A 25,162-nucleotide genomic window follows, 5' to 3' on the forward strand; every position below is an offset into this window, starting at 1 on the left:
ACTAAGTCTGACTGACACGGCCTAAGCCCAGAAGCCAAGAAAACGCAGACAATGGCCGTGAAAGCCTGCGGGTCTTTATTAACATTCAACTAGTTTAAATTGAAGATTGGAAGTTTTTTTTTTGTTTAGTTTCTGGGCATGTTGGAAGAAAACTAGAAGAGTCTACCCGAGATGTTGATTTAGAGGCGAGGACCCGCGGACAAGTCGACTCGGGGGCTGGGTGGTCCGGGAGAGAGGCGTGTCTCGCAGCCGGGCCATAGCCCCAAGGCTATCTCGGCTGACCTCTGCGGGCCGCGACGCGGGCAGTCTGTCGGCCGCCTCGGGGGAAGACACTGCCCGCTGCGCTCCCGCCGCTCCGCTCCTGCACGTGACTCGAGTAAGTCTCGCGGCTCAGCGGGCAGCAGCCTGCCTGCATTACACTGCTTCTGCAACTGCACGAACCTTCACTCTGTACCTCGGACGCATAACACACTATGTACACTTTTGGGCTGCGTGTATTTTTAAACATAAATTCAATCTCCGTTTGACAGTCTTTCTAGTGGCGTACAACACTGATATCTACGATAAGATAAAAATTCACATATTTTGGTAAGACTACAATAAGTGAGGCTTTAGCTAAAATTCTTAAAACTGCTCGCATGAAAAAAAAAAAGAGTGTAATATGCCTCCGAGGTACAGAACAATATCGGCTATCGTCTATAAACAGTTACATCAATTCAAGAAGTGTTTATATTTTTTAAAAATTGATAATATTAAAAGACATTTGAGGATCTGGGTGGACTAAAGGTCCAAGTAATAAAAAAGTTGTTTTGAAGATAACAAATTTGGAATTTTTTGAAACTAGACTAACAACTTAAGGCTGACTGAAATGCTTGCATTTAGCTTCATCTATGTTTGTGCGAAGAAACACGTATTTAGGAAGAATAGAAAACAAATACGGCATCCAAAAAATACTATCGGCGAACTAACGATTAAATCCAGCTTAATTCGTTCTTCTACCCAAGTACTATATATATATATATATATATATATATATATATATATATATATATAAATTCTAGCACGAATTAAGAACGTTAACTCGCATAGTAGGCATACAGTTTTCATTTAATTGTTTGTATGCAACAGCCTTTGTTGTAACACTATTTATTTTTAGTGGAGTATATCATTCATAAATCAATAAAAATTTGGATTTGCTTATATCCTAAAAAAAAAACAAGATTTATATTATCTTAGGAAAACAATTTTTTTTTAAATTTATGAACGTTATGCTAAAAAAATATTTTTACGGCAAAGGCTGTATACTAAATGTTTATATGCTCTTAGTTATACTAGGGTTTAAATTAAATTGAAATAAACAATGAACTATAGTCATGTTATGAATTTATTAAGAAGCATTAAAAATCTATACAAGAGACTGAAATGATTTAGAATAATACCCGTTTAAACCACTGTATTCCACGCTGACATTCTCGTTCAAGTGAAGCTTGCGTATGGATACACGTGGGTTAAAATCTCAACTTTCAAATTTCACTTCCAGTATTCTGTTCCACTGATACGCAAGTGAATCTGTGTTGATACTGTGTTGCATCGGGCACATTAAATAAAATAAATTGGTACGAGGCCCAATGAGGTCGACAAATCTAAGTACGTATTTCTGTCGCATTTTGCAGTTTTTAAACATAGGAACTAAAAAGTTGCCAAACTGAAATTTTAAATTCACCGCTATGACTAAATGGATAGGCAACTGGTACATGAATAAATAAGGCTATTATAATAGGAAAACGCTTATTGTTGTGAACATTTCATTTAATAGTTAATAATAATTATTGTACTTAAATGTATATTCTATCGTTATTGGTTACTTAAATTTGAACACAATTATTATTTTAAGTGTTCGATATTTTATATGAAACAATACCTTAAACAATTCCTAATAGAAATACGAAATAATTTTAGAAACTCATGGAGTTTTTAGACTGTGATCATTATATTACAGTGGCGGAATTAGAAAATCGTGAAGGATAAAATAAAGGGATGTTCAGAAATTAATGGTTTTCTAAATTTTTTCCAAAAAACTTAATTTTAACTAGAGTAAGTCGTGTTCAGGAGGATTACCCAATGATATTCAACAATCATGAGCAATATATGGATTTGTGATATGAGCCCTAATATAAGCTCGCAGTATACAGTATATAAGGCCTAGCGAGAGAATGTGCCATATTTTGCCTTAGAGGTCAGTTTTATGCATGTAAATCTCCCCGACGCGACATTGCGAAACGTTAAATAAGCACACTTGGAAGCGAAGATTCACACTATTAGAGCTGTATGGCATTTAGTAAACAGAATCAAGAGATAAAAGAAGCCGTCGCTATAAAATTAATAATTAACAAGATATGTTTTGAAATTACCAAAACCCGTGTCAATAGCTAAGGAAGAGAAGTAGAGATAAAAATATATAGTTAACCTAAAGTAAGTGTTTAGAGAGTAACTTATTATTGTTACAGACACTCATAAAAAATAGCTCACCTTTTCCAGTTTAACTTAATCCTGCCTTTGTCACTGTCTATATTTTACTCCAGTTTAAAAATCCTTTACTTGACAATTTTTTTAGTAGTCTATTTTATTTACAATTTATTTTTATTTCAATCCAGCGTAGTTCCTTAACGGAATTAAGAAAACGCTCAAACCTGAAATTACGCAATAATAGTTACACCAGTAACTATTTTATGAGCCAAATCAAGGTTAGTGTATCTATAAAAAAGACAATGAATAAACAATGTTTATTGTTTTTAACTTTTTTACTACTTTAGTTTGCTATTATTAAGGGATTGCTGTTAATAGGCGTATGTCATTGAGATTTAACGGTGCAAAGATGTGTTTAGTGTACACACATGAGAAATTTGGTTCTAATATTGGCCTATTTGGCCAGCGAATCAATTATTTTATTTAAATCAGATTCAGCGCTCAATACTTATCAGTAGTGACCAGAAAAATTCGCGGGTTCATTGGCCTCGAGGACAGACTCCACAGTCCTTTTCATACCCGAGAAATTGACACCTGTTCATTGGCTGCTGACTCATAGACCGTTCAACTAGGTTGACACTTTCTTGGTTGAGGGTTTCCTATTGGCTACCAGTTCCCCAGATAAAATGTGGGCCAGTCGCAGAAGAGGTGCGAAGGTACACTTGTTTGGATGTTAGCGTACCGCGAAATGAATCCGCGAATTTTTCCGGTCTCTACTTATCAGGTGCCGATAACTAGTCGTCTAGCACTTTCAGCCAATCAGGCAAATGATCAAGGATTGTCTCGAGGTTGGTTGTTTTAAAACGTAAGACTGGACCTGGCAGGGGGACAGCTCCGAGGTCCAAGGCTGACGCAACCATGAGAGCCGCGACCCTCCTCGCTCTACTCGCCCTCTGGGCTGCCTCCGGGGCCGAGCAGTGCCCTCCGTACGACGTCCTGGAGAAGATAGTGTACCTGCCGCACCCGCGGGACTGCTCGCTGTTCCGGCGGTGCCAGGCGGGGGAGCCCGTGCTGGGACACTGCCCCGCGGGCCAGCACTTCGCCCCGGGGACCTCGGCCTGCGGGGACCCCGCCGGCGCGGGCTGCGAGGCGCGCGACCCCTGCTCCGCGGGCGAGCCCCGGGCCACGTGTCGCTACCTGTGCTCGTGCTCCAAGGAGGAGGGCAACACCACGTGCCCCGCCAAGCTGGAGTTCTCCCCTCAGATGGAGCTGTTCCGCCAGCCCAGCGGCCCCTCCTGCCCTGAGCGTGAGTAGTGACATGTCACGATCACCACTAACTTCTCATTGGGATATTCAAGTAAATAAACAGATCTTTACCCTTCCTGCTTTACAAATCATATACACCACAATATAAATCATAGTTCTGGAAAAACACCATTAAAGACACACAATATTTTGGTATCTTTATGTATACAATTGGTTTTAGGAATACTAATATGTACATGAAATGAGTTGAAAACAATATAATTTTAATCTCGATATGTAAGGATTACGACATGATGCTTCGTGTATAGTTACTGCCACTTACACCGAGTCACATATCTGAACGTGTTCTAAAAAGGGGAGGGGGTGGAAAAGGAGTTGGAGAAATTAAGGCATCGTTAAAATGGTGAAAACCCCATCTTGAAATGTAGTGTATTTTCAAATAATGTTCCTGGAAGTGGTCTTGAAGGGCGAATGTGAAGTTGAGACAGCTCTCCGGCGCGCAGAAGCCGGGGCCCTGCAGCTCGGCGGGCTCGGGGTGGGGCGCCTGCTGACGGCGAACGTGACGGGCAACGCCTCCAGCTGCCCCGGAAACAGCGAGGCCAGCGTGGCGCACTTCGCCGACTGCTCCAAGATGGTGGTGTGCGGCGCCGACGGCTCGGAGCAGGCGCACGCCTGCCCCGCGGGCCAGCTCTACAGCCCGGACCTCGGGCTGTGCGACGCGCCCGAGTTCGTGACCTGCGGCTCGCCGCCGCCGGCCGGGGGAGGCTGCCCCCTCGCCGGCTGCCGCCACGCCTGCAGGTGCGCCGTCACCAGCGGCGCCTGCCCCGCCGCCGTGCTCTTCTCCGCCGCCGTCCGCGTGACGGACACGCGCGCGCCGCCCGCCTGCCCGCCGGGTGAGGCTCCGCCAGCTGCGGCCACTGTGCCACTCCCGTGTGTTACCGCGCCCGACTAGGTCAGCTAGCACTTCGTCCCATGGCAGCAGCGAGCAATACTCCCCTTCGAAACATGTTTGCTTCTATGCGCCGAGAACCCACATTCTTCTCCGATTTCTGCGATAACAACTACTTCTTCTTCCAAAGCAAGTGCTGCCATCCCTAATTCGTTATTTATAAACCTTTCCAACATGTTGTAGCTACGAAGCAGCTCTGCAAGATGTAAAAGAGTACTAAACTGCAGTCGTGAGACAGACCGCGCGGCCAACACACGGGTCAGGTGCGGACAAGTGTAGTTTCCCGTCATCACCGTCTTGTGGTGAGACCACGTGTGTCTAAGTCTTACGCGGCAAGCATTAACGCACCGCATGTATTGTTCAACTTACAACCTCTTGTGTTTGGGCTTGCGTTTCATACGCCAGCATGATTCACGATTCATTCATTGCCTTGTTGCCGTCATCGCAGCAATCAATCGCCCTTTAAGATGGCTGCGACCATCAGTTAGACAGAAGTGGCCTCATCGCAGATGGCCACAAATAGTTAGTGACTCCGGTCCTGAAAGCCCACGATCTAGGTTAGCCTCTTCAAGTCCACTTAGCGGTAGGCAACGGCGAACCATGGCAGAGTCACCCTGCTGCGAGAACCTACGGCGCGTCTCTTCTTCCACCACCGCTTTCGGGTATAAATTTTGTCAACTATGCAGTCACCATCTTCAAGGTAGCAGTTTACCTACTGCAACCCTGAGTATTGCAACTGCAAGGTTGATCGAAACGTTGGCGACTCGGTTAGAGCCGCAAATCAGTTACTTGCGTGATTTATGTCATCGCAGTAGCTCGGGGGCTGTTCATGGGTAAACTGCGCCCTCTAAATATCCATTGAACGGTACTCCAACAGCCAGCATTTGAGCAGGCTTTCCTGAAAATGCCGATGTGGAATACCGTAGAGACCGGAAAAATTCGCGGATTCATTTCACGACAGCCTAAAATTCATATAGTTATACCTCAGTGCTGCCTCGGCTATTGGCTCACAACTCACCTGGAGGATCTGGGCTAGTGAAAAACTCTCAACCGAAGCTGTGTCGAATCACAGGCCGCTACATTGGGACACCTTCACAAGACAGCAGCCAATGAGAGGGTGACATTTGACCGAGTGTACATAGAACTATAAAGTTCATCCTAGAGGTCATTGAACCCGCGAATTTTTCCGGTCCCTAGGAATACGTAATACCTAGAGACCTGCAAAATTCGCGGATTCATTGACCTCTAGGATAGACTCCACAGTCCTTTAAATACTCGCGGAAATGACACCTGTTCATTGGCTACTGACGCGTGAGACGTCTCAACTAGGCTGTACGTAATTCGGCACTTTCTTGGTTTAGTGTTTCCCATTGGCTCACAGTTCCCCGGATAAAATGTGGGCCAAACGCAGAAGCAGTACGAAGGTATAGTTGTTTTGATGCTAGCCTATCGCGATATGAATCCGCGAATTTGGCATGTCTCTAGTAACGCCGCCTGCCTCGAGGCTGAGCCCGCGGAGTGTGCGCAGAGCCGGCGGCCGTGGCGCTGGGCGGAGGCCTCGTCGCGGCGCTGACGCCGCTGCCCAACACGACGCGCGCCAGCCGCTGTCCCGCGGGCGCCGCGGGCCGCGTCTACCTGCCCGACCCGGAGGACTGCGGCCGGGTCACGCTGTGCTCGGGCGACTCCGAGCGCACCGTCAGCTGCCCCACGGGACTGCACTTCAACCTGCGCACCAGGTCCGCCGCGACTCCCCTGGCAGCCGGGCAGGTCACGGGTGTAGTCGCTGTGTTTGCTACACTAGTGTGTACTTCATTGTTTCTGTTTTATGGTTACATGCCGTACAGGTGCATAGCAACAATTTCATTTCAATTGTCAAGAAGGAAAATTTTAAAAAGGGAAATGGAAAGAAAAAGGGGATGGAGGATGAAAGCGGAGATTATTTTTTTCATTGTCTGCCCAACATTCATATTATCAGTTAATAGTTCTTTTTTCTGACACAGTGTATTTGGTGTGAAACATCTTAGCGCTAGGAATACGGCATTTGGTGGGAGTAATTTCGTAAATGAAACGGAAGTCGCATGGAACGAAAATGTGCAAACACAGTGCTGCCATCTGTGGCGGATGTTCACAGTTCACAAAGCCAAAGGTAAACTTTATAATATTAACTGTTTAATGAATTTTGACAAGATAGGCATTATTTTAATAAAACCCTTTGTCAAAATTCAGGTCCAAAGCCGGGGTTTAGTATTTTCAAAAGTATTTTTGGCTTTTATCGGAGCCTTTCATTATATAGTTTAGAACTTCACGCTGAAAATCGCTGCTCCCGCAACGAATTATAACGGCAGGTTCTGAAACTACGTGTGATTCGCATCAAAAATGTAGTTGAAAACACAACTGTGGTTTATTTATCACTCTCGGCATTATCTTAAAGAATTCTGTATTAAAGAATTGTAATAAAACTATAAAATAATACGATGTGACCGAGTTTCGCATTTTAAGGTTATTTGCAACACTGCTTAGTTAACCATTCACTGAAACCAGTTGACAAAATATTGTGTGTTCATATTATCATAGTATTATTTTCTATGACGTCCCCTTGGAGCACCACCGCCCTAGCATATCGTGCGTAGTGAGTGTTTTCTACATGACACATCTTAAAATTTAGCATTTCAATTTAATTTATGCATTCGCTTATATCTACTTATCACCTGATACTGTTCCGGAAAACGACCTGCTTTGTTAATTTTGATATGATCATTAATATATCCTGTGAACATTGAATTACAGCTTAATCTTATAAAATTAATTACTACAAATGGTGTAAAGGCTAGTATTTTTTTCTATACGTGTCAAACCTCCATTATTAGAAATATTTTTCTCCTGTTTGTAGATTAGCTATAAGTAGTTTATATTTTTGTACTTCGGAGACCTAAGGCACTATGTCACAAACAACCAAATTTTGAATGAGAACGGTATAAATAATTTTAAATTAATGCTTCATTTATTTACTCAAATATTCTCTATCTAAACTATCTGAATTTTTGCATATCGTAGATCTAAGTGTTGTATGCCACTAGAAAGAACGTCAAACGGTGGTCAAGTTTATGGTTAAAAGTGCATCTTGCCCAAAAGTGGACATAGTGTCTTATGCTTCCGAGGTACAGATTTATATAAAACTGTGATAGGCCTATTCTGAAATTCTATTTTAAGGGCACAAATAATAAATCTATGGAAAATGCGGCATGTGTTATTTTTTGTGTAAGTAATCAGTAGAGTCCCGGAAATTTCGCGGATTCCTCTGGCCTCATGTTAGAATTCAATGTTATAGGTGTGATCGACCCATGTTTACTTTCCCATTGGTTGATTTCTTAGCGAGAACAATTTTATCCTTGTTATTTGGCACTACCTTATTCGCTTACTTCTCTCCTAGCTGGACATCGTTGGCTCACGGTCGTAGAGGGGCGTGTCCAGATATCTGCGGTCCAATCATGAACACAGTGCCACAGTTTGGAGGTTTGCATTCTAGCTTGCGACTAAAAGAATGCGCGAAAATTCCGTGGCTCTAGTAATCAGTAATAAGTGTAACCCAGGAGGAGATGGTGGTTCATGTGCCGGGAGACGTGCAGGTCGTGCGGTCGGCCCGACCCGGCGGTGTGCGGCGGGCCCCGCCCCAGCACTCCGCCGCCCCCCGCCGCCCCCGCCGCCCCCGCCGAGGAGGAGGCGGCTCGCGACGACGTGCCCTGCCCCACCACCTGGGCCTGTCCCGCCGGCAGGAACTCCAGCGTGCCGCACCTCTCCGACTGCACCATGTTCTGCCGCTGCGGGGACGGCGGGCCCTTCCTGGGGGCCTGCCCCCCAGGACTGCAGTTCGGCGCGCGCGCCCAGGCCTGCCAGCCGCCCGCCCAGGCCGGCTGCCGCTCCAGTGAGTGCCGCGCCACGCAGCAGCGAGCTAACGAGAACAGTCGCGCGCCTCCTTCACCAAGTTGAAACTGCGTGCGCTTGTAACTCCGTACACGTGATGGAAGTGAAACTTATTTGGCAATTCAAACCTAGACTCGTAAGTGCTCTATCTGTATCTCTTTGGCGTCGGAAACCTTTCAAAACACTGTTTCACGTAAACGTTGAATTAAAATTCGGCATTGAAATTGTGATTGAAAGTTTACTCTCATCGCGCCCAAAGAAGTTTTACTTTAAAAAAAATTATTTGGTTACACAGCTAAAACAATACTCATTCGACTCGGTTTAACAATACTGATTTACACACGTAATTAAAATAATATGTACTTCGAAAGAACACAATTTTATTGAGAATATGGCCCGTGGCGCAGTGCACAACAATAAGCTTAAACCCCGTTGTGTTGCCCTCTGCCCAAATACTCACTTACTAGATGCCAGCAAGTCGCAAGGCGTCAGGCGCAGGCGGGTCCCTACCGCCGCTACTCGTCTATCCCTGCACCTTTGCAGGGTTCAACCTGAGCCACACGCCACCACGTGGAGCTCACTCAAAGCATCGCGGCCCGGCATGTTCTCTACACCGTCCGCAACATTTTAGCGTCATAAATCGTTTCACAACAATGAAAACGTTGCATTAAAATTAGGCCTTAAAATTTTACTCCCATCGCGCCCAAAAAGTTCCACTTCAAAAATTTTTAATTTTGCAAATGAAACTCAGTTGCCAACGATATCACTTGTAAAACTGTAAGGCAGATTTTCATACCATTTGTAATTTTACAAAACTCTGCCTTGTAGTTTTACAAGCGATATCGTTGGAAACAGAGTTTCCAAGGAATTTCCTTGTTAAAGTACAATTTTTTTACAGTGTATTGTAAACGTGTTTACCAAAAGTTTCATTGCTTAATATAAGTAATAAAATAGACGAACACACATTGAAATACACGTGAACATATTTAATAAACCTAAAAGATAATATAATGTGTATACCAATGTTATTTGATTAACGTGACGCAGTGATTCACTAAATATCATTCTTACCCTCACTCAACTACTACCATCCCTCTGCTCGCGGCTGTTTGCAAAGTACCTCCTGTAGCTCCCGCAAGAGTGCTCTCAAGCCACTTGATTTGAATTCCAAATAATAATTAAATAATTGATTTCTAAAAAAAAACTCAATGTAAACGGCAATGATCTGGGCTTCAACAGTGTCTGAATGTCACACTTCACCAACGTTTCGGTACACTTTGATGTCGCCATCTTCAGAATGCTATCAGGAAAATGTTACCCTAAGGTGACTAGCGACATCCAGACGACAGAAAATCCCAGCTTACTGACAATGGCAGCGACAGGCTGCGAACCATTTGATGGCATAGCCTATATAAATCGATTGTGCAAACACCTATTTCATTGGAGAGAAAGTTAAGATCAGCACGTACACGTCCTCATTTACATGTCCGTATGTTTTTCAATATCGGAATTAGTTTTATTTTTTTACGCAGGTTCAGGAAATCATAGCTAAGTGAAGGGTTGGTTGTGTTCGGCCAGTAACCATTAATACTGTAAAATAATTTGTATATTTCTCAGTAGCAAAATTATAAAACTGCACGAAAGCAAATTTTTCGAGCTTGTAACTGATGTGTGAATCTTAGACTTTCTTCAGTAGATAGCACTACGAACAGAACAAACAAACTGATCCTTGTTCTAAAACCGTGTAAAAAAGTATTTATTTTCGGGTGAGGAGTGTCTGCAGAGTAGCGGCTTCTATAAGGGGGAAAAAAATATAATAAAAAATATAATGAAAGATTGGTTAAGAAAGGTCAGCTACATTAATAATGTGTAGGTATTAAGTATTATTTTATTATTAAATACGTATTATTAATATAGCATATCCAACCATCTTCTGTATATTTTTTTTTGTAAATGGAACAGAAATATTAATGTAAACTTACAGATATTTGTAGATTTGTACATTTTTTTAAAAAATAACAATATCACTGCATAGTTTTTGCAGTAATATTCGGTTCGGATTCATACCCGGGGATTTATGCTTTTTGCTGCCCCAGTACCTCATATAGTTAAAGTTATTTTGTTAACCGTTCCTTGAATAGCTTTCCAGTAATTATAACTGCGTACATTAATAAGCATAATAAAACAAAATATTATTCAACTATAGAATATTCGATTATCTTTTCCGTGGCTTGAAAAAAAAAATATTCTTGAATGAAACAGCGATTAAAATATAAAATTATGCGCTATTTTTCTAAGATATACTCAATATTATCTCAAAAAATAAACCATAGCCACGTGTTGTAGTAGTATTACAAACTACTTGTTGGCAACTGGTCTCAGGGCCGGCGCGTCCATATAGGCGAACTAGGCAACCGCCTAGGGCGCCAAGTAGCCGGGGGCGGCGCAGCACGACACATAACAGCTGATATAATATGTTTAACGATTATTGAAACTAGATGAAAATGGATTTTTGTTACAGTTTGGAATGTTTATATTGATATAAGTAACTATTTAAAGTCCACGGTGACCTGTTTATGATTTGTAATAAGAAAAAAAGAAAAAAAAAACACAAGCCTGCTTACATTTGATTGTTGACAAAATATTAGGCTTACGTGATGTATTTTGAGGCAAGGAAAATTATTTTGGGGTGTCCGGCCGGGGGGGGGGGGGGCGGCATTAAGGTTTTTCGCCTAGGGCGCCAATTTGCCTTGCACCGGCCCTGACTGGTCTCCGCTTCTCTGCTCGCCTCAATGGTCCCAGTGACGAGGCCTCGTGCGCAGCGTGTCCCCAGATCTCGGTGAACGAGCGGGGCCGGTGGGAGCCCGAGGACTGCACCTCCCAGGACGGCCAGGAGGGCGCGCGGTGCCACCTCGCGTGCAACAGCGGCTACCAGCTCATCGGCAGCGAGGCCATCAACTGCACCTCCAGGGGCTGGTACGGCTCCGGCGGCCTCAACCACATACCCTCGTGCAACAGTGAGTGCCCCTGGCCGCCTGGATCAGCGCGGCGCTCGTGTTTCTCCTTCCCCCACCCCGGCCGGTCCCGTGTCCTTTGTGCTCTCCCCTCTCTAATGGACTCGCAGCAGACGAGCGTGTGAGCGAGTCATTCAGTACTCGCCAGTGATGTTACACATCGAACCTTGGTAACGAGCAAATTCGCGTGTTCTTATTTTGCAAATACATACACTAATACGAAACTCGGACACGGAATTTGACGCAGGATTCTTCGAAATAATGCCGAGCGAGATAAATATAAACAAATAGTCTTTTCAACTACATTTCTGGACGCTAATCACACATGCCCGCCGCTAGTATATTCTGCCGGAGCTCCGATAAAAACGGAAAAGACTTGAAAAAAATTGCTTTGTACCTAATTTTCGAGAAGGAATTTTATTATAACACTGCTCACCTTGTTAAAATTTATTGGACAGTTAATACTATAGAGTTATCCTTTGTCTGTGTGAAAATTGGTTCGCAACATCAGCCACAGATGGCATCACCGCGATTACGCGTTTACGTTCCTTGACTTCCGTCGCAATCACGAAATTACTCCCACCAAATGTCGTTTACCAATAGCTAAAATGTGACACATCAATAAAAATGTTACATATCATAAATATCATATCATAAATATCGTACCATTTCATTTTTATCGTACCGAATGAATGGCAAAACTACGATGATAATTCTCGGAGCATAAATAAAGATAGAAAAAATATATAATTTCAATTGATTTGCTTATTTGCAAGAAAATTTTTTTTTGTAAAAGTCCCTAAAGTCGGTTGAGAAATTTGTACAAGACACAAGAAGATAGCCGTGAGGCTTCGTATGATGGGGGTTGTATGTGCTGCTTCCGTAGTCGTGCTTGTCTTGTGTTTAATTTGACCATGGCATACCAGCATTTGCATGGAGTGATTTTGGCAGAACATGGGAAACCGAAATCAGGTTGGCCGAACCGGAAATCTAAACCACGTCCTCCGGAAGGCGGGGCCAGTGTCTCGCCCCAGTTCCCCCTCGCTTCATATGTGAGGTTCCCAAAATGCGCTCGCGTCTTATGTTGGAAGTGTATGTAGTCATGTAGCTTTGCATGCCTAAACCACAGCACGCATGACATGTGATACTCGTGTTAGAAGTACCCGTGTCTCTGCTGCAGCGCCGGACGAACTCGCAGAAGCCGTGGACAAGAAGCTGAACGAGACTCTGGACAGGCTGAGCGAGGACAGAGCAGGGATCATGTTTCTCCTGGACGAGTCCCTGAGTGTGGATCCCGAGTTTTTCGTCAACGGCAAATCTGAGAACTTCCAGGCGCAGAAGAACTTGGTGGACCACTTGGTGAAAGGATTTCCGTGAGTTGGCGCGTGATCTTCCACAGGTTACGTCTCGCGTGTCTTGCTTTTGAGGTCTTATTGCGATCATCAAACACGAACATAATGCAGCGTGTAAATTTTTTTTTTAAATTGTTCCCCCGCGGTTGTGTTCTAAAAGACGAGAGTTTGGTATGAAATAGAGCAGACTTTTCATCTATGGATAGCCCAAGGAGTGCCAGTGTGAAATGATATGGGTGAGGAACAGAAACAGAATTTGGAGGATCGGGATTACGTCGAGAAAAGCCTCCGAGTCACGACAGTCTTCACCATGTTTCCTACTAGCGCTAAATCAGTGCCACATCATTCGACATCCCCAGGAAGAGAAGCTAATGGCCAGAATTTTCATGCCACCATAGCTGTTACAATTAATAAATACCAACTGACCCGACTAGGAATAAAACCCTGAACATCTGAACTTTTAGTTAGCTTTGAATCACAAATTTGGTAATAATTTCAAGGCCAATATCTGACTTATTTAATGTTATGCTTTACAGCTTCCTTTTTTGTATTAAATCTTTTCCCTAGAAGTCTTCCTGGAGACGACCCTGCAGTTTTCACGACCTATTGTAACTATCATGACAGTTTACTCGCGCGCGTGATGCTACTCTTTCTGCATGGCTGAAACCCAGCATGATCAGGCGTATAGGCTTCGGCCTGAGACGCACTTGATATTCCCTAACCCAAACCCATCCCAAATAAATACTGTTAGCTTTAGCAAGGTTAGGGGGGGGGGGGGGGAATTGCTGAGGCAACATTTCAATGAATAACTCCAAGATTCTGGAAACTAAGCATCCGCCACTCCCTCAGTTGATGGACCAGTGCATATGTAGCGGTCTGTTTTTGGACAAGGGGGTGAAGCAAGTGACGGAAGGTGAGAGCAGTAAAAGTTTCACGTGACATGTCGACCGTTTGTTTACCATTGTGTCGACTGCTGTTCACTGCAGAAACCCCGATGTGTTTAGGTCTGGAAAGTGGGTGTATTTAAGCGTAGTAACGCTATTTTATGTCCCAACCTACTAACGAGGAGCATGAATCACGATCGTGAACTAAAACTTGTAAGAACGGTGGCCATACTGGTGCGTGAATGGCAGTAAAAAAAAGACGAAGAAAGCGTGTTCCCTGCAGACGGGTGTGTGTGTGTGGTGTTCCGGCTCCCAGGCTGTCCGAGAACCGCTCCGCCGGCGTGATCACGTTCAGCACGGACGCCGAGGTGGACATCGGCCTGCAGCAGACCTCGACTTGCGACTTCGCGTCGCAGCTGGGGCGAGTCTCGTTCTTCGGCGGCAACACGGACCTGGCCGCCGCTCTGCAGCTGGCGGCCGCCGAGATCAACGCCACTTCGCCGCCCAGGAAGACTCTCGTGCGTGAGTTGGCAGCTCTGTGCTCGGCTGTGAGAGACCGCGCCTACTCAGTGGGTGTCTCTTAAAGTTGAAGTCACTCTGGTTACCGCAATAAGCAAAACAAGCCGTAGCTGCATAAAGGCTAATGCTAGAAGCTAGGGAGGATAACAAAAATGGCATCAATGTGTGAGGGGAGGGGGGGGGAGAGGAAGAAAATACTAAACAAATATGAACAAAAAAAACAGAAATCATCATCAAACTACATTTTGCTATCCTCGAGGGTCGGTTGGTGAAAAAAGGAGGGGGAGGGTGGATTTAATTTTGACTTCAATTATTAGCATGATTTAGATTGTACACACACACGCACACACACACACACTTCTTAAATTCTTACCTCCATACATTGAACGGCTTATTTGCCAGCAAATCTTTCAAAAACATGTGTCATGGCACACAAAGCTGGTACATTATTAAATTGGTGACTAGAACAGTGAAATACTTTGTATGTAAAATTAAACTGAGCGAAGTGGCACAGTGATGGGGCACTTGGTTCTCATGTCAGACGACACGGGCTTGCACACCTGTCGGGCCGTCTTCGATTATTTATTTTTCCAATGTTAACTTCAGGCAACTTGCGGTATGGTTGCTTGCAAACTTACATTATCTTCATTATCCCACGTTGACCAGACCAGAAGTTATGTATCATCATTAGTCTATGTTTGTAGGCGACCGCCTAGCGTTCAGAGCTACGGAGACATAAAAAAAAAACCTCAAATTTAAGAATGTTAATAAACTTTTTTAATTCAATCATTTGCCTGTTCTGCCAAACAATGAACAAGTCGTTACTCCGGTTTTTATTCGTTGGACAGCGCCATTGCGAAGCATATTCTGAACAGAATTAAGCGCAAATTACGGAGTGCTCAACGCCTTGCTCTTGGTGTATAGAATGTCAAAGACGTTTTTCCCCTGGAGATAATGCATTCTACATATTGCTAGCGTGTGTGCAGTGAAGTAATGAGCTTTATTGCATTTAATTCTATGTAGTGTTAGACACATGAAAAAAAATCATAATCTAACCACGGTGATGAGTGACCACATCGCTTACCTCGCACCATTTTTGAGCAGATTCGTTTCTTGAGAGGACGCAGGTCACCCACATACATTCTCCGTAGCTGCTTTTATCACGGCTAGTCACTGTACCCACGTTTATATTGTGGATTCTCTTCGCTCCAGACAAGACTCAACTGTTCTGTACAAACGGAACCCACTTTAGTGTGCTCATCAGCCAATACCAAGGTCAGAGGCTGTTCATCCTTTACACCAGGGATGCACGCGAATGGAATGTTTATGACCGGTACAGAGCCATCCAGGCCTGTCAAGAGAAATGTAAACATAAACGTAAAACAGATAAATACAACAGATTTAATATGGAAATATACCATGTACACAGTTTATTTTTGAGTCCTTAATTGAACGAGTAATCTGCCAACAAAACAGTCGAAATCGAGTGTAATTGCGAACGCAAGTGGTACGATGATTAGGTTATAAAATATTGCATTGCTTAGTTTGTTCTAAATACAATGCAGTTAGTGTTTAGTGTTTACTGAACCTTTTCAGTCTATTTGTCCACTGATGGAGTGTACCATTTATATCTCAATGATGAATGGAGTTAATCAAACCTTGAATGAGTAGGTTAAGGTGTACCTATATTATAGTGGACAATATACTTTATGGCTATGAAATAAGTAAATAAATATTATCTTTATTTGATTTATTATTATATAAAATTACTTATAATCATAGCGCAAGATTATTATCACACATAATAAAACAAAATAGTTTAGTTTCAATAAAAAAATTAACATTAGATAGTCCTTGCGAATTGACTGAACGGGTTTAATTGTGAATTTTTATAGGTTTTACATCTAAATACTAATTAAATAATGTATAAAAATCATTGAACTGTTTTTGTGAACGAACGCAACGTTGACGACGTGTGGCAAGGGCAAGTCGCGTGTCTGCACGGACGTGTTCAGACTTGTCCCCGACAGAACCCTCGCGGATCCCCGCCGGTCGCGCCTGCCGCAGTGATCGTGACGGACGGCCAGAGCCAGACGGACCCTGCGCCGGCCGCTGCCGGCCTCAGGGCCGCCGGCCACGTGGTGTTCTCCATCGCCGTCGCCGACTTCGACCGCCGGCAGCTGGAGCCCATCTCGTCCACGCACACCGACGGCTCCAAGCTCTTCTTCGCCATGAGCGACTTCAAGCTGTTCCGCCACGTCGAGTACTACCTGCGCGCCAGTGAGTCTCTCCCTCCCCCATGTTCTCCCTTCCTCACACCCTCTACCTCGTACAACAGCCTCGGTTACACTACTGTAGTCTGGCTCACGCTTAGATTACACTTCAGAGAACATTATGCCCACTGTTGCCAGATTGATACCTCCCGGCCTGTTAACATTAAAATTAATATTATGTATACTATCACTAATTATTAGAGGTTTTAGTACATGTTCTTTTACTATACGTTGATATTTCTAAAACCATAAAATAGTGTATTTTCATACTACAGTTGGATACATTCTGAAAGAAAGAAAAATATCACTTCCAAACCCCAACTTTTTGTAGCATTCGGTCACTATTACTTACAAAGCATTATACTTATTATGTCATATGGTCAAACAGAGCCAACATTTATAATATTAAAATATATAAATAATTTGATGAGTCTGGGAGTGCCAGGTTAGCTCAATTATCTAGCCAAAGATATAGGCTGTTCGTGGGTCGTCAGCCCCAACGTGGCTCAATAAGCTCGTCGGTTGTAGATAGCTGAATAAGAAATATAGTTATTTCACCGGTGCACAGTCCCTGGCCAGCATAGTACACTGATCCCTGACTATTCTTAATGACGAACTTGTGAATGACTGAAGACGTTTTGCAAAACTCGTATTGCTGTTGACACGTAATTACCAGTATACAGACGTAGTCCATGCTGACAAGTTGCGTTGTTGTTCCTTAAGACAAATTACACGTTATACTAAGTAACTGGTTCTAGCGGCAGTCTTAATTAGGGTTAGATTGAAGACGACCAATCCCGTTTGTTCAATTGTAACCATGGATCGGGCTCGGCTGTCAGGGCTGCGATTCTACGTTACATTAGTGAATGGTGTTGCTGATACCGGCAGACGTATGCGTGACTTATACTGTAACAAAATACATGATCGCTGGAGTCGGCCAGTCCCGTAAATGGATAACCTCGGGGAGTGGTTGGGTTAGTTCCTGCACTGCAGAATGACCCGGGGACAAGTTCAAATTATATTTACCAGAATGAAGTACTCATAAATCAAAGATGAAGGCTCCCGAAGGGACAGAGTGCCCGGCCCTGCACGCGGCTTAATGAGGACTGCCGGTGGGAGCTGTTGTGAGGGAGGGGATAGCATCACCTCACGCCAAATCCGTGGAAAAAAAAAAAATGTGAGCGAGACTATCAATACTCGCCAGAGATGTGTAACATCTAATCTCGGTAAATAGCACTTGCATGTTTACTCATATTGCAAATACACTTATAAAACGAAACATGGACACAAATTTAACATCGAATTCTTTAAAATAATGTGGTGCGTGTTAAATATATTTAACACGCACCACATTACATAAATTGTGTTTTCAACTACATTACTGGACACGAATCATACGTAGTTTCCGCATCCGCAGCTAGAATTTGCTGCAGGTGCGGCTGCGTCAACTATTGAATCATTTTACTCGCAAACTGAAATTTGAAACTATATAATGAAACGGTTCCGATTAAAACAAAAAATAATTGACAAACGCTATATACCCCGACTATGGGCCTAATTTTCGACAAGTAATTGTATTAAAATACCTACTGCTCATTTTGCTAAAATTCATTAAACAGTTAATACTACAAATTTTTCCTTTGGCTTTGTGAATTTCAGTTCGCGCCATCCGTTATAGATGGCAGTACCATGGTTACACTTTTCCGTTCCATATACGACTTCCATTCCACTTATGAAATTACTCCTACCAAATGCCGTATACCGACAGTTATTATGTAACACATCAAAAAAGGTAAATAATGTTACATGATAACTTAAGGATGATATGCATTAAACTTTTATTACATAAATTTCTGTGGCTAAAGGCCCAAAAATGCTGTGGTTAATTTTAAAGTAAATAGTTATTTCAAAAATTTAAATCAAGTTATAGTTTGTTTGTAATTTGCTGTAACTAATATGTTAATATTCGGCGCTCTTATATATACGTAATTCACTCAGATGACAGTAGAAATTAATTAAGGCACAAGGCCTCAAGGTGAATTAAGGGCATATATTTACCTCGGTGCCCCATGTCTTACGTCGCATTTTCCTCTGTGGGCAAGACTGGGTTATTATTGATTTAATCACGTGACCACTGAAGTGTTTGGTCGATGGATTATAAGTGGTCGTCACAAACACACTGGGTTATGCCAGTCGCATATTTTACTTACGTGGGCAGGCGAGCGGGTGCGTTCCGCCAGCGGCTGCTGCTGAAGAGGTGGGGCAGGGCTTTACTACGACGTCAATTAAAATATTTAAAATTTCATGGCCTTGAAACTTTTGAAACCAACATAGCGTAGTTCCTTTACGATCTCTGCTACTTTTAATTCGACAAGACACAGGAAACCTCTACTCAGCCCGGACACCGGAATTATTGACAGATCTACAGATATTTCTTCATTTTCATTAGATGGCGGTGCACAACAGTTGAGATTGAGCAGAAGCAGGTCTTCGATGCCCGCATGCCCACCACATTGGAAGGAAACAACTAATGAGCGAGGTGACGCAGCGATGAAACGCTGGACTCGTAGGAGGAGGACCCGGGTTAGAATATCGGCACATGCGTCCTGATTTTAGTTTTTCATGGTTTGACGACATCACCCAGGTGAATGTTGCCAATGTTTCTCACAATCTCCCATGAAAAATTCCTTCCCCAGTTTCTCTGACATGCACGGTGTATGCATTCTCTAATGACCTTGTCGTCATGAGAAGTAAAACCACAATTAATCAATTAAATGAGTGCCACAACCAATCATGTGCATCAGTTTCACATGGTCTAGTGCACAAGGGATTCATTCGCCGATGCTGAAAGGCACAAACTGACTGAATGGCTTTCGAAGGCTTTGAGCTGATATAAGATTTTGTGTGTGTGTATATAGCATGTGTGCATATAACATATACATACATATGCATACATAAGCTTCATTTACATAGTTTACTGTTTCGAACAGAATGAAATGCAGAGAATTTCAGAAATGGACGATTCTTACAACAATGATGACGCTTATTTCTCCGTACTCTTATACACGATACGTTAAGATAATACCCTCTATCACTATACTAAGATTGAATATGAACAGTGATTGAATGATAGTGCTGTAAATTAAAGGACACCATACTTTACGCATTTCTCACTGGAATGACAAGAGCTAAGTCTTTGAAACAAATCGTTTGCCACTGCCCAAATCATTTTAACGACGCATTTACAAGTGAGATTAAAAAAACACGCGCCACTGTTTATTAATATTTTAATGAGTTAAGAAAAAATTTCGCAGTGGTAAATCATATTAATCTGAATATATTTTATGATTTTGTCTACTTATTTTATTTGACAACTTTCGATACACTACTTACAAAATAAATACTATTTTGATACTTTTAAACAGGTTTAAACCACAATTATCACAACATTTAAACACACATTAAGGTACAAAATTTAAATACTGTATATTGTAATTTTTTTTTTTTTTTTGCAAAATCCCTTCGAAAATATGTAGCCTACTAAAAATATTTTTGTTTGTTTCAGAGTACCAGAATACTTCACAACAGTGTAAGTTGCACAATGTTTTAATGATTTATTTTTCTTATTAAGTACCAAAGTATTGCAGTTGTGTGACCACACTATTTATGATTAACGTGTAAAATTATGCCCAGGTTCTGGTCCCACCAGTTTCAAAACCATCAGATTTTTTTTCTAAAGTGGTCTCGTGGGTAGCAAAGCTGACGTGATGGTATGTGCCCGATGCCAGATGAAAACAGTTTGGAAAAGCTTAGATTAATGACATGTTGTCTTGTTGCAAATAGTTGGAATTAATATCTAAAAGTAGGAATGTGGCAGAGTATGTTCTCTATTAAGTTATAACGAGGTTGGTGGGTTAAAGGGAAGGGGAAGATAGCACAGCACATTAACCAACCAACAAGGAATCCATGGTCCCTCGCTTTTTCGCAGAGTTGGCTGCGACTGACCAACAACTATTCCTCATTCAACACCAGTGAAATCATAAACATAGGCCTACACATGTTCCATATGTGGACTTTCTTTATTAAGCTATGCACTTTCGGGCAACATTCTTATTAATCAAGAACTGCTTGATAGTTTCTTTTTCTTAAATCACTTTGTCAATATTGCATCCAAAATCTCATTGGTCATTGATTTATATTTAGCTTAGCCTAGTTTATTTAACCAAAATAACAACTAATACAATTAATGTTATGAGTTGTTTCGAGACTTAGTTATATATAAATCCTGAGATCCATAATATTTGTGATTTCAGGTCCATGAAGCATGACTTCGAAGACAGAAGAAACAGGTCAAACTTGTGTGAATCTGGATAGCCCAAAGCTGTATGGATATCAACAACATTTTAAATTAAAAAAAAAAATTGGACAAGTTTTTAACATGGTAATATACATTGTAGTGGGATTTTTTTTAAACATAAATGAATGCATTTTACTACCAAATTATAAGAGAATGTTTTTTGCACAAAGCACAACATTTAGTCATCGGCTTACCTTTGGTTCTGTCCCAGTAGTATAGTGACCAAAATGCATTTTAATGTTATACTACATATGTGCACAGTGTTTGCAGGCCGACAGTGAGTGAACTAATAAATTAATTCGAAACTTAATGCTATTGAATTTTCTTCCGTAAAGGATGACCTGAAAAACAATTTTCCGCCTGCTTATAGGCTTTGATAGAGCAGGTGCTCGTGGCTGCAGGGTTCCTTCATCGGACCCCATCATTCCAACTATGACTCATGCCACCATGATTGTAAAGTCGCATGCATATGGCATAAAAGAGTTAATGTCCATCCAAGAACAAAACTTTGAAATGTTGCTTGATTGTATCATTGAACCCAGGGACAGCTGTACAACTGTTGGATATTTACAAAAAATTAAAGGCTTCCTCAGATATTTGTATATTTTAAGTTAGTCAACGATGTCACAAGTTCCACCTCACCAACCCTAATCAATGCCAGTGATGCTATCTCTAGCCTGGACAATGCTGAGGAATTCACTTCACTCTGCTACTGACAAGAGCCAGTGTAACTGAAGGCGCTCACGAAAACTGCCGTCATTACACCTGACTGCTGCAGATTCTAGTTCTGAACCATGCCCATCGGCTGGAGAACTGATTCGATTGTGAACATTTATTCCAGCCTTTTCCACAGTAGCTTAACATCACCAAGAGTATGTGCGCCAGCTTGACTTGTACTTTTAAAACTTAATAATAGTCATTGCTTATTAAAAACTTTCAAGGCTTTAAGTCCAATGGTGAATACATTATGTTTATTTAAAGGGAAGTAGGCAAATCATATTGGGTAATAATTAATTATAGTCTACCCTTTGTACAAATTAGGCCTGGGGCAGATGCTCTGTTCCAAGGGGGAATCTTTAACTTTACTGTCCTGAGTCTTCATTATGGTAATCATAAGCGAATACAGGAATATGATGGGGGCGGGGTTTATTTGAAAAATAGATAGAAAAAAATAAATATATGTATTAAATAAACTTTCATTACTAATAACACTTTCGCACTGACATATGGGCCTTCAGTAGTAGCCATAGGCAACATGGATTCTTACACAGTAATATAGGTACTGTTGTCACTGATATTTTACAAATTTATTGATATCTTGGGGGGGGGGGGGGGGCGGCAGGAGGAGGATACACTACCCCTATCACCCCCTGAGTCCACCCTGCTGGTACTTATACTCACATCCAAAACAGTTTATTAAACTTGATTCGCCAAGTGTCCCAGGCCAATTTAAAAGATAGGGCCTAAACCAGCCACGCTAATTTAACTGCCATGCCACAGCACCGTCTAGTCACAAGCTTATGAGACTGGGTACCAGCCGACTTCAGTGAAAAGTTTTTTTTTTTTTAAATAACTGTGCCTTCACCGGTCAGGAACTTTCAACCTTAATTATTACTAATGTCGAGTCACAGCTTTGGAACACCGAGTCCGACCCCTTCAACTTTCATTTACAGCACTGGCTGACTAAAGTAAACCAACCAACAAAGACTGCCAATAAATTGTAACATTTAATGGTCATATTATATTAGTCATTAAACTCACATTATGCCCACTAAATGGACTGCCAAAGTGTGAGTGCAGTGTGGAATAAATACAAATGTGTCTTGCAAGTTCAAAAATTTTACTCGTAATACCCATGTAGCACAAACAATACAAAATAATAGGAACACATTAAAGACACTTGTTATTTTGTGCATGCCAGAACATTGCTTTGAGAGGACATAGGGAGGTTCAAATTAATAACATATAAGAAAATTTTGGCTATAGTTATGATTCAAATGAAGAAGAGGATAGTAAAGTGCCATTTCTAGAAGTAATTCTGGGAATTTGCATGGATTGGTCAAGTTAGTGGGTTAAGAAAATGAACAATTTAATTCGTATCTTAAAAATATGCCTGCAAATGCCAAGTATATGTCAAAAGATATACAAAATGCCATTTTAGATTTAGCTACTCGTAGTATAGTTGATGAAATAAAAGCTATTAATATTGTGACGTGACTCCGTCAGACCAGGGCCGCGTCTAGGGGGGGGGGGGGGCAAAAGGGGCATTTGCCCCGGGCCTCACATTCAAGGGGGCCTCAAATTTTATCCAAAAAATATATCATTATTTAAAGTGAATTCCCATTTTATATCTGGCGTAATAATAACTTGTCTTTAAATTTAGATACCTATTCATTTAGTTTTGTAAAGCATGATTCCACAATAAAAGCACACCGTGCTATAACTTGTATGGTTTTATTTATAACTACTGAGTAAGTCACCGACATCGACGCCGGTCCATGAACCTCCTCAAACACTAGAACCATGTGATTGTGATGGTAAGTTGCCTTTGACTTTACCACTTTCAAGCTCTGATAAAGTTAAAGAAAACACAGAAGTAACTAAAATAAATAATTGTATTCTCATTAACACAACTCCAGAAATTCCCATAACTTCTAGAAACTGTGCTAGGACTGAAAGAAGTGTAGAGTTTGATAGTGCAGTGTTAATAGAAGAAATCCAGCAAGATCCTGCGGCATGGCCTGGCAATATCACTGACGAAATGATTAGTTATTTTGTTGATAAGGGGCCGGACTGTTTTTAGTAATAATGATGGAGACTACACAGCTTCTGCTAGGCAATATCCAAAATGTACTCGTAAACTAACATCATCTGCATTTGTGAGAGTTCTTGAAAATGGAGAGTGACAGGAGAGAAAATGGTTATTGTACTCTAAATGTACGGGAAATGTGTTTTGCTTTGCGTGCAAACTTTTCAGTAATTATAAACAATCAACATTTGTAAATGGTTTTTCTAATTGGAATAAAACAGAAGAAAAATTGAGGGAGCATGAAAACAGTATTGAACACAAAACATGTTCTTAAAAATGGGTTTCAAGAAAAAATAAGAAAATGTCAATTTCATCACATTCAGATGCACAAGTGACTGAGAAAAATTACTGGAAAAATGTTCTTGTTAGAGTAGTGGCAGTTGTAAAATTTTTGTGCAGTCGTGGTCTTCCTTTTCGTGGTGATAATCATATGCTTGGATCACCTCGTAATGGTAATTACCTAGGAATTTCGGAACTCCTTGCTCAGTTTGATCCTTTTTTACAGGAACATTTAAGGATACATGGGAACAAAGGAAAAGGTCATGTATCGTATCTTTCTTCTGATATATGTGAAGAATTCATTGAGCTAATGGGCAACGAAGTTCGGAAACACATGCTAAATGAGATTAGAAAGGCCAAATATTATTCACTGATAGTTGATTCTACACCTGATGTTTCCCATACAGATAAGTTATCTTTTGTATTTAGATACTGCATTAACGGTAACATTTTGGAAAGGTTTTTGTGTTTCATTCCAATTTACAGCCACACAGTAAGAAATTTAAGTGAAGTTGTAACCTGTACTCTAAAAGACAACACCATTGATATTCAGGACCAGGATTGCCGAGGTCAGAGCTATGATAATGCAGCCAACATGTCAGGAAAATACGAGGGCCTGCAAGCGCACATTAAATCAATAAACAGCTCTGTGCTGTATGTTCCATGTGCAGCACATTCAGTAAACTTAGTAGGAAAAAACAGCTGCTTCCACTCACAGGTGGTCAGTTCTTGAAGGAATTATTTCGGAAAGCACAGTAAATAGCGGAAAGCCAAAAATCACTGTCAAGAGCTTGTCGGAAACAAGGTGATCTTGCAGAGAAGATGCATTGAAAACTCTCATCATTCATTATGATGGGATTTTCTGGGCATTTAATGATATGTTCAAGGACAAAAATTAAACGCAAGTTACAAGGATGGAAGTGAACTCCCTCATGAAGAAAATGCAATATTTAGAATTTGCTTTTATGGCCGTATTTTGGTACGACATTATGGAAAAATTCGGTGCAGTAACCAAGCATCTACAGAATCCTGGACTCGATGTCATAACTGGTCATCAACTGATGAATTCTTTG

At 41.7% G+C, this 25,162-nt stretch overlaps 1 protein-coding gene across 1 annotated transcript; it reads left to right on the forward strand.

The window, feature by feature from the left end:
* Window positions 1–312: 312 nt before the first annotated feature.
* LOC134530633 (cell death abnormality protein 1-like) lies at window positions 313–21,311 on the forward strand. The gene is made up of 11 exons (XM_063365642.1): window positions 313–376; window positions 3,351–3,772; window positions 4,236–4,625; window positions 6,210–6,417; window positions 8,308–8,603; window positions 11,425–11,619; window positions 12,797–12,989; window positions 14,169–14,374; window positions 16,439–16,651; window positions 20,210–20,233; window positions 20,958–21,311. The coding sequence occupies exons 2-11, from the start codon at window positions 3,385–3,387 to the stop codon at window positions 20,963–20,965; spliced, it is 2,121 nt and encodes a 706-aa protein (XP_063221712.1). The 5' UTR covers window positions 313–376; window positions 3,351–3,384; the 3' UTR covers window positions 20,966–21,311.
* Window positions 21,312–25,162: the final 3,851 nt, after the last annotated feature.

The sequence above is a fragment of the Bacillus rossius genome, chromosome 3 (assembly GCF_032445375.1).
Source record: "Bacillus rossius redtenbacheri isolate Brsri chromosome 3, Brsri_v3, whole genome shotgun sequence".
In the NCBI taxonomy this organism is placed as follows: domain Eukaryota; kingdom Metazoa; phylum Arthropoda; class Insecta; order Phasmatodea; family Bacillidae; genus Bacillus; species Bacillus rossius.

Excerpts from the sequence above, each read along its gene's own strand:
- LOC134530633 (XM_063365642.1), top strand. The coding sequence starts at position 3,385 with ATGAGAGCCGCGACCCTCCTCGCTCTACTCGCCCTCTGGGCTGCCTCC. Across the intron at positions 3,773-4,235 it reads CGGCCCCTCCTGCCCTGAGC|AAGCCGGGGCCCTGCAGCTC; the intron begins GTGAGTAGTGAC and ends TCCGGCGCGCAG. Across the intron at positions 12,990-14,168 it reads CACTTGGTGAAAGGATTTCC|GCTGTCCGAGAACCGCTCCG; the intron begins GTGAGTTGGCGC and ends TCCGGCTCCCAG.